The sequence below is a fragment of the Camelina sativa genome, chromosome 10 (genome assembly GCF_000633955.1).
Source record: "Camelina sativa cultivar DH55 chromosome 10, Cs, whole genome shotgun sequence".
In the NCBI taxonomy this organism is placed as follows: domain Eukaryota; kingdom Viridiplantae; phylum Streptophyta; class Magnoliopsida; order Brassicales; family Brassicaceae; genus Camelina; species Camelina sativa.
In genome coordinates, this window is record NC_025694.1 from 5,676,623 (window position 1) to 5,685,788 (window position 9,166).

At 35.3% G+C, this 9,166-nt stretch overlaps 3 protein-coding genes across 4 annotated transcripts; 1 reads left to right on the plus strand and 2 right to left on the minus strand.

Annotated features, from left to right (window-relative positions):
- LOC104717303 (rac-like GTP-binding protein ARAC7) lies at window positions 54-1,982 on the minus strand. 2 transcript variants are annotated; one of them, XM_019231277.1, is made up of 9 exons: window positions 1,808-1,982; window positions 1,600-1,729; window positions 1,302-1,389; window positions 1,068-1,177; window positions 929-980; window positions 778-836; window positions 636-701; window positions 434-543; window positions 54-322 (listed from the first exon to the last, which is right to left on the minus strand). In XM_019231277.1, the coding sequence occupies exons 2-9, from the start codon at window positions 1,696-1,698 to the stop codon at window positions 289-291; spliced, it is 618 nt and encodes a 205-aa protein (XP_019086822.1). In that variant the 5' UTR covers window positions 1,699-1,729; window positions 1,808-1,982; the 3' UTR covers window positions 54-288. The 2 variants fall into 2 exon arrangements, with proteins under 2 accessions (XP_019086822.1, XP_010433153.1); XM_010434851.2 differs by having other exon boundaries at window positions 917-980.
- On the minus strand, window positions 2,574-4,878 carry LOC104717304 (bark storage protein A-like). The gene is made up of 5 exons (XM_010434852.2): window positions 4,586-4,878; window positions 4,401-4,468; window positions 4,132-4,287; window positions 3,623-3,856; window positions 2,574-3,076 (listed from the first exon to the last, which is right to left on the minus strand). The coding sequence occupies exons 1-5, from the start codon at window positions 4,809-4,811 to the stop codon at window positions 2,657-2,659; spliced, it is 1,104 nt and encodes a 367-aa protein (XP_010433154.1). The 5' UTR covers window positions 4,812-4,878; the 3' UTR covers window positions 2,574-2,656.
- LOC104720078 (UPF0725 protein At4g28920-like) lies at window positions 5,789-7,229 on the plus strand. The gene is made up of 6 exons (XM_010438050.1): window positions 5,789-5,887; window positions 6,044-6,175; window positions 6,280-6,400; window positions 6,557-6,702; window positions 6,790-6,873; window positions 7,008-7,229. Exons 1-6 carry the CDS (start codon window positions 5,789-5,791, stop codon window positions 7,227-7,229), a joined length of 804 nt encoding a protein of 267 aa, XP_010436352.1.

A 9,166-nucleotide genomic window follows, 5' to 3' on the forward strand; every position in this document is an offset into this window, starting at 1 on the left:
TTTGGCTTAGTGTGCACCATACCATTTGACTGTACAACCAAAAACAGAGAAAGGAACAAAATTCAAGAATTCCAAATTTGCTAAAAGATCCAAAACTTGTTAACAAAGACAAGAGAATGTTACAGAATCTGCACAACCAAAAAACAGAGAGAGGAGCTTCACATACACAAATAAGAGAACCAACAGTTCCCTTATCTTTCACATTTGGTGAGTTTTTTCAACCTGCGAACCAGAAAACAACCATAGAGCGAGAGAGAGGTACAATGTTGCTGAGACTTGTGTTGTGTCTTAAGCCGCGGTGCAGCCTCCACAGACAATACTCCTGCAGGTTTTTGAGAGGTGAAATTGGTTAAGAGTCTTGTTTTGTAAACTTTTATCTGCAATCTCTTCTTCACATAGTACCCAAAAAGGATACAATCTTAAAAGCACTTACGCAATGGAGCAACCGGATCTTCTGTGTTTCTGCTTTCTCCGTGTGACCTCCTTCCTCCTTGGAGGCTGAAGTACCACCTTGATAGATGTGTCAAACACGGCTTTCACATTCTAAAGCAAAAATCCAAACCAAAGTTGTCATAAGATTCTAACATTTTCACCAAAACATTATTTCTTGAGATTGAGCGTGTCAAGGAACTTACTTGTTGAGTCTTGGAACTGCATTCGATATAAGCAGCTGCACCGATTTGCTTCCTCAACTCCTCCCCCTGTCACCATAAATTAAAGTTTTAGAAAGAGTCATTTCAAAACAAAAACCAATAGCAAGATTACGCGTATATATACCTGACTAGAGGTAATGACACTGGTGTGATCCGCGAGGTATCCCTTATCATCTCGGAGATCTTGAGAATACCAAGAAGTAATGTTATAATTAGCCAAGAAGAATTGAAAAGAGTCTTTTAACACAAAAAACAAAACCCACCGAGCTTTGTACCAACAAGAACTATGGGAACATTTGGGGCAAACCGACGAAGTTCAGGCATCCACTGTCAAAAAACACATGTAATAAATCAACATCCACCAAATTCATAATCCAAATATGTCCCAATGCAAGGAAAATTCAAAACATTTACCTTCTTGAGCACATTTTCGTAACTAGCTTTGCTAATAAGGGAAAAGGCTAAGACAAAGATATCAGCTCCTCTGTAACTCAATGGTCTCAACCTACTGTAATCTTCTTGACCTAAAGACACCAATCAAAACAACAAACCCCACAACTTAATGAATAAGAGAACTCTCTGAATCATCAATTTTCAAATCTTTGGTTCATTGTAATCTCAAAATGAAACCAGACAATTTTGATTTACCTGCAGTGTCCCAAAGCCCTAGATTCACGATTTGTCCATCCACAGCGACATTGGCACTGAAATTGTCGAACACAGTCGGTATATAATCCTGACATACATGAACAAACAGCAAGAATCATTAATCAAAGGAACCCTAGTAGCTGTAAAAACTAGTTAAAGAGTTAAAAAGACGACAAAGTTGGACTAAAAGCTTAAAATTTTTGAGAAATGGGAACAAACTCTTATAAAAACCCAGTAAGAAAAATTAAAGCTTGACAATGTAAAATGAAAAGCTACTGAGTCTGAAAGAAACACTCACAGTAGGAAACTTGTTGCTAGTGTAACAGATAAGCATACAAGTCTTCCCAACAGCTCCATCTCCAACAGTAACACATTTTATGAACTTGGAAGCGCTCATTTTCTCTTACTCCAAGTACCAGATTCCAAACCTAGAAGTTTAAAGACAAAATATGAGCAAAATTTATAGAAGAAGAAGAGTGGTGAAGAAGTCTAGGGAATGAGCTTACAAGAGAAGCTTGCAGTGAGTATCAACTGCGGCGACAACCAAAAAAAGAGTGTAAATTTCGATAAATTTAACCTTATTTATCAAAAACCAATAGAGAAATTATATAAATCAAATTGAAATGTGTGTTTTTTTTTTTCTAGAGAGTCGAGACAGAGGAAGAGTTAAATGTGTCGGAAGTTCTCAGGGTTCGTCCAAGTCAAAAGTCTTAAAAAGGGCAAACTTTATTGTCCCTCTCAATAAATTTCAAAAACTTGGCAAAATATGAAATTGCAAAACCATAAAGTATATTATAGTATTGGACAAACATACCCACTTCACCCTTCGTACTTTTTTTTCTATCCACTCTTGTATCTAAAAGTTGGATTTTTCAACGGTTACGTTGAAACACGTATCGACCGTTGTGAGATATACGACACCGTTTCCACATTCTGTCCTCTTTTTGATGTCCAGCTAATGTGTTTTGGTCTTTTGTCTTGGGAGTTTCCTCTCCAATCTTGAGCCCTTCAAGGATTTACATTTGAACCATTATTATTTTATTTCTTTTAAAATCAGGATCTTTAATTTGTGTCATTGTTAAACCATATACTTTAAAAAAAAAAATGAAATCAGTATAAATTCTGATATTATTGAGGCAAACGAAGTGGATTTGAACATTTTAATAAAAAATATTGCATTCAAATTTAAATCTGGTGAGTAGTGTGACACTAAAGAAAACAATGTACTCAATTTCCAATAGACCAACTAAATACAATAGTAACTAAAACCAATGAACAAAATGCAGCTTTTATTATTAATTAAGAAGAACTTCATTATTTGATTCAGACACATATATCTACTTGTGTCTTGTACATTATTCATTTTTTCCCGTGTTACATGATCTTCCACTCTCCTTAAGTCTTAACCCACACATATCATTCAGAATCTTGCTTTCGTGTAGAGGCAGCAAAGCAACGAACTTCACGAGAATATCTACCGAGTTTTCTGCGGCGAGGCTACTGAATATGTTGGCCTCGTTGGACACGTCGGAGCCGCCACCAGCGAGATCGGACAGGGCACGGATGACAATGAAAGGGAGGTTTTGCTGGTGGGAAATGAGAGCCACCGCGGCGCTCTCCATTTCAATGGCGGTGGCGTTAAACTTGGAGTTGAGGAATGTCCGGTAAGCTGCATTGTCGACGAAGACGCTTGCACTCATACCACGGTCAACGATGGTGACCTTCGGTGGTCGAGGGAGGCACGTGGTGTTCACGCACTGCGGTAGCTTCGTGTCCTGTTTTTTGTTTTGGAAGACACAAATAATTGCATTATGTTTGACCAAAAAAAAAATAATTGCATTATATAACTATATATTAACAGAATAGATCAGTTTAATTGTTTTTTTACTTAAATTAATGAACTTTTATTTTATGATTACGCTGGAGCATAAGAAGTTTGCCGACAAAATTAAATAAAGGTAACAAATCTAAGGACTACTATATGTAGTACGTTACGTATATCTCTACTACAATTCTATATGTTCAAATTTCTATATGCGCCTATGTGCAGAACTAAAAGAGTATATATTTTGAGAAAATTAATTTATATATATGTTTCACTTATTTTTGTGTCATTCAATACGTTTTATATATCGTTTATAAGTTGACACTTTTTATTGAAATGCTAGACAAACATCTTGATACGTAAGGGACGATCGACTAGCTAACGTATTGTGAATATTTTCCGAAACTATATTCAACTTGGATGCAAAAATAGATTATAAACACTACCAACAACAAAGACAAATCTAAATATATATGGGCCAGTTTAGTAGTCAAACCTCGAGTTTGCGTGCAAGATTCAAGTAGTACTTGTCAACGGGAATCCAGAACACTTGTTGCCGTTCTTCAGGAGTACCGGTGACCAGAAAGATTTCTTCTGGTTGGTACCAGATCCGATTAAGCAAGTTATCGGTTCCGTTACTGTATTTCGAAAACTGGAGATAACCAACTTTCCGAGTATAGTCTCCACCGGATTCGAGAGCCAATTCTTTGTCAATCCCATCTCCATACCTCTGCATTCAAGAGTAAAATGTATTTTAATGTCCATATAACCAGTTGTACCACCAACATATAATTGTTATTTAATATAACAAATTATTATCATAGTTAGATTTTGACATGTGCAAATTGTACTAAATTTTCTGAAAGAAGTTAACGACCACAAGTTTAATAGCTTAATTCAATATAAAAATCTCAACATAATTGGTTGTTATTTTCTTACTATTTTTTTCACAGCAATTGGTTGGTAATGGTCATAGTCAAATATATAACCCTACGTCGTGCGTACCTGCCAATTCCAAAGGCCAGAGTGTGCCCAATATTGAGGAATAGTGACGTCACCGATCTCAAGGTTAACATCTGCGTTTCCAGCGATTCCATAATGCAAAACTCCTTTCAGCCTAAACAGGCTCACCAGTAATTGTGTTGTTACTCCTGCATTCACCTGTTTTTTTATACATTGATTTTTATATTAAGGATCATAATATGGGAAAAATTGTATTGACTAAAGACATAAAATATAGTTAGACTATTTTCACATATATATATAAAACGTACCATTCCTAATCCTGACATCACGGTTACAACAGGTTGGCCTGCTAATTTTCCAAATCGAAACTTTCGACCTACATGATTGAAATACATGAATAAATCAATTATGTCTTGTTATAATTTGAAGCTTTCAATCGTGATAACTTTGCTGATACATGTTTTCCAAATGAATGACATAGAAAGATAATAACCTGCGAAATCGATGAAGGGCAACGAAGAAGATGGGACATAAGATGGAGATCCGAGAAGAGGGTTAAGTTCATAGTTGTTTGGAGCTACAATCCCCAAATAAGGACCCTTTCGATTCATCTTCTCTATTTTGCCCAAAATAGTTCGAGGTATTTCACCATTTGCTTCTTCAATAACATTTCCCACGGACAAGATAACCACAAGAAAACCTATCAAGAAGAATCCCATAACTTCTTCTTTTCTCTCTATGTCTTTTTCTTTTGATTACCCTTTAATTTGTGTACTACGATTATGTCCCCCATAGGTTCCTTGTATATATATGCATATTGCAAATGTACTACAATAATATGACGTGATATAAAATAATAATTAGAAAACAAATTAGTACGTGATAAGCATGGATTACGTTTAGTTGTGGTGTGGTCAATTATTAGTATGATACGTGGTCCTGGAACCGGTGAAAAGATTTTAAATACTTTTTTTTTGGCCGGGGGGGTTAAATTTCTACTATTGTACAATAATGAAAATGAGGATCAATTTTTATTTTTGAAACGTAAGCACAATTTTTTTTTGGAATGTAATTTTAAATTATATTCAAAAGAAAATAAACGTTTTTACAACCAGTGCAATATTTTCTGAAAAAGTGAAAGATACAAAATCACAATTAATTTGGGGTATCGAAATTATTTGGGAAGAATATCCGGAATCTACCATTTGGTAAATTTCTTGAGGGTTTATACGTTCATGGAGGGAAACTTTTTTGTTTTTGTTAAATAATAATCCTAATTGTACACAAAGACTCCAGTCTAGGCGATGAGGACAACTTTTCTTTCGTCGGCTTTTTGGTAATGAGGAGACAGTAACTCAGCCACGCCGACTATGTCTTCAGATTTGGACTACTTGGCTCTGGTTCGAATATGGTTATATTATATATGTACTACATTTTGATGTGATCATAAAACTTGTTGAAGTTTTACCACCACTGAGTATTTAACAATATGTAATTTAATTTGAAAAACGTTTACCAACGTAAAAAAAAAAAAAAGGAAACGATGAGTGTATTTTGGGCAGCTGCAAAAAAAAAATGAAGTGTATTTTGGACTTAAGACATTGAAACTGGATCGTGGTACGATATTCTGAATAATAAATAGAAGAAAGCAGGGGACTTGTTCTCTAGAGATTAGGTTAAAATTTATTTGGGGACAATGTCAGAGTTCGATGATGTAGTAATCTTGAGTCTTATTGGACAAGAAATAACCCCCGAAGAAACACAAAAGTATCTACGGCAAGTTCAAGAGTCCGATGTACGTAATCTCTCTCACTTTCTAAGTTGCTTGGACGACTGATTTGCGGATGAACGTTAACCCTAGCTAGATCTCTTTTTTTTCAATTTTTTTATTTAGTACTAAAACATATATGCTAATTAATTGGTACAATCTTGGGATTGTGAACGTGTACAGGGTTTCGATATTGGTTACTTTCGCAATGCTCGGACTCGGATAAATCCCGTTCCAATGAAGGATGAATCTGGTTATACACACGACATCGAACTTTATGCTAGATTGGGACTTCACTGTTACAATCTTCAGAAGGTTACAAACAATATTACATAATTTTTAATTTTATGTTGTAATATTATTATATATCTTTTTTGGCTACTGCTTCTCTTTGTTAACAGGCTGTTTAATCTGTATAGGGTACAAACCTCAGATTTCTTGACATTCCCAAATACAATACTGAGGGCACTAGGTTTTTTTCTGGGTACTACATAACCTCGGAGGCACATATAACAACAACTCTTTATGCACTTTTCAAACGTATGTGCGGCATGGTCGTGAAATTCCAGATAATGGATACTTTATGGTGCAGACAGTTCTAGACTAAAAAGTATATATGTGTAGCAAATTACTAGCTCTCTCTCTGAACTTTGTTTTTTTAGCTTTTACTTATCGTTGGGTGTTTTGGTGTTTTAGTTCCTACTGGCCCTCGGGCTACTCCTATTGAGCATGAGAGGAGATGGGAAGATGAAGTGATAGATGATTTCTACAAAGGTGAAATGCCTAAGTGGTTGACAAAGGATGAGCTGGCTGCAACCAAAGATAAGGGGCAATACTATGAGGTATGTTTTTGGTGAACTTTACTTAATCTGGTTTATTGGTTTTGATAGTTTTTTGAGGGATGATTCACACCATGTTATGTATCACAGTTGCAAGAATCAGATTTGCTAGAAAATGAGTGGCTTCATCTGTATGCTGAGTTCGCACTTTACTTGAACTGGAGAGGATTTCCGGTATGTGCTTTTTTTAACCTTTGATATGTCTTTGTCTTGAAATATTCTTACTAACCAAATGCAATGTATATATTATTATTTTTTAGATGAAGGAATCGATTATAAGGCGTTCTCTACCATTGAAGATCAAGAAGGTAATTGTACATACTCAAGAAAGCGGTGAAGAGTCGCCACAACTGAAGCTCAAAGCCAACAACGCCATCTTCTACATGAGTTTTAAGAGAAACTTTGATCATCAGAGTGGTAATTACCCTGTCGAGTATCAAGCAATAGTACGAAAAACCATGGATAGGAAACCGGGACACATTCGTCTAGAAGTGCAGTCTTGGGCAGGCACAGATTTATTTCTACTATAGTCCCGATGCTCGATTATATATATCAACATGTGTGGGATATGCTTGCGTTTATAACATCATAGGTGCATGACATATAAATAACAGCGAGTAGATTACTGTGGTTATCGGAACAAAAATGCATGTAGCTAGCTCGATCTAACTTTTATAAGAGCAAAGAAAAGACAACTGAATTTATCATGTGAACTAGGTGAAGCTGATCGTCACCTTCATTTTAATCATCCATTTTAGTTGGCTATATTTTTGTCATAAGCTTTGAGATCTTGTTACGTTCTCAATATGGATCGTGTTCAATGGGCGCTTCTAGCTAATTTGTTTTTTGTTTTTTTTTTTAATTATTATTACGATAATGTGGAACAGGGTTTTGATGTTGACCACTTTCATCTTACGTATGCTACTGTAATATTTCCGTATATATTGAGATAAGTATGATTATTCATATGACAATGGTCTTCTCGGTAGACTTGGACTTCACTGTTATAATCTCCAAAAGGTAACAACAAAATTTTCATATTTTGTTTTCTTAGTTTCATGCCTTGGATGATCTTGTTATGCTGAAGAACCATTCTTTGTCTCTCTTTTTTTTTGTTAGTGTGTGTTTCCTATGCTTTGTAAAATAACATTTGGCTTTTCGATCTTGTAGGGAATCAATCTCAAATTGATTGGTATAAACAAATACAACAGTGATATGCTTGGTAGGTTGCCTCAATACTACATAACATTGGAGGCGATGGATACATCCAACAACTCTCTTTGCAATTTTTAGACTTGTGTTTGCAAATATTTTGCTCCGGAAGAGGCATCCTTAATGGTGCAGACCGAACTTTCCAGACTAAAAGGTAATTGTAGTAGCAAAACACTACTCATATAGATATCATATCTTTGTCAAGTTTATATACTTTTTAGTGGTTGAAAAGCTATTAGTTCCTAGTGGCCCTCGGACTACTCCTATTGGACCTCAAAGAAGATGAAATACGAAGCAATAGGTGATTTCTATAAAGGTAGAATGCCCAACTGGTTGACAGAAGATGATCAGATGGCTGCAAGCAGCAATAAGGGCCAGTTTTATGAGGTATTTAAAAATGTTAGCTTTGCTTCATTTTGGTTAACCGTGTTTGTATCATGATTATTTGAATAACGACCTTTAATGGATTCACAGTTGCAAGAATCAGACTTGCAAGGACTTGAGTGGCTTCATATGTATGCTGAATTTGCTTTATACTCGAAGTGGTTTGCATATGGGTAGATTCTTTACTCATGTAGCTTCATAGTAAACGTTGATGGGTTATTATTATTCTTTTTGTCATAACTTGAGTTTCAGTTCTTGTAGAATGAAATGAGACATTCTCAACCATTGGAGCTGAAAAAAATAATTGTACAAACTCACGTAAACGGAGAAGCATCACCAGCAGAATGTTTTGAATGCCAACAATGCAATCTTTTACATAAGTTTCAAGGGAAATGGTGATTCGAGTGGTACACTTGTGGAGTACCAAGCGATTGTATAAGGAGAACCATGGATGGATTGTCCGGACACATTTGCCTAGAAGTTGAGTGTTTGTCCTACACAACCAGTTGAATGCACGTGTTCCATAGTGTTATCTGTCAAGTTTGTTACGATTATTCAGTTAAGAATTAGTTGTAAAGTTAAAAGTACTTGTAAATAAAGGGAATTTACAAGAAAAATGTAAATAAAGGGAATTTACGATTATTCAGTAACAACACTACACAACTCATTAATAAGAAAATGTATTCTCTAAAGTCTTTTCGTCTTCCTCTCTTTCGAGCTTTTTCTTCTACTTGTGATTACTTGTTCTTATATATAATCCAATACCAATCAAAACAAGTATGGACATATGGCCTCAGTCCAGAAGCTGGCTTGGTTTAATTCCTTAATTTGTTTCTTTCTAGTCTCTTTTTTTTTTTTTTTTTTTTTTTTT

What these genes read in the sequence shown, in the direction of transcription:
- LOC104717304 (XM_010434852.2), bottom strand. Translation starts at nt 4,811, where the DNA reads ATGGGATTCTTCTTGATAGGTTTTCTTGTGGTTATCTTGTCCGTGGGA. An exon ending in GCCCTTCATCGATTTCGCAG is followed by an intron (nt 4,469 to 4,585) that starts GTTATTATCTTT and finishes TCAATCATGTAG; the next exon opens with GTCGAAAGTTTCGATTTGGA. An exon ending in CTGGCCTTTGGAATTGGCAG is followed by an intron (nt 3,857 to 4,131) that starts GTACGCACGACG and finishes TCTTGAATGCAG; the next exon opens with AGGTATGGAGATGGGATTGA.
- LOC104717303 (XM_010434851.2), bottom strand. Translation starts at nt 1,698, where the DNA reads ATGAGCGCTTCCAAGTTCATAAAATGTGTTACTGTTGGAGATGGAGCT. An exon ending in ACGAAAATGTGCTCAAGAAG is followed by an intron (nt 981 to 1,067) that starts GTAAATGTTTTG and finishes GTTTTTTGACAG; the next exon opens with TGGATGCCTGAACTTCGTCG. An exon ending in AGATCCGGTTGCTCCATTGC is followed by an intron (nt 323 to 433) that starts GTAAGTGCTTTT and finishes AAAAACCTGCAG; the next exon opens with GAGTATTGTCTGTGGAGGCT.
- LOC104720078 (XM_010438050.1), top strand. Translation starts at nt 5,789, where the DNA reads ATGTCAGAGTTCGATGATGTAGTAATCTTGAGTCTTATTGGACAAGAA. An exon ending in GGCAAGTTCAAGAGTCCGAT is followed by an intron (nt 5,888 to 6,043) that starts GTACGTAATCTC and finishes GAACGTGTACAG; the next exon opens with GGTTTCGATATTGGTTACTT. An exon ending in TCTTTATGCACTTTTCAAAC is followed by an intron (nt 6,401 to 6,556) that starts GTATGTGCGGCA and finishes TTGGTGTTTTAG; the next exon opens with TTCCTACTGGCCCTCGGGCT.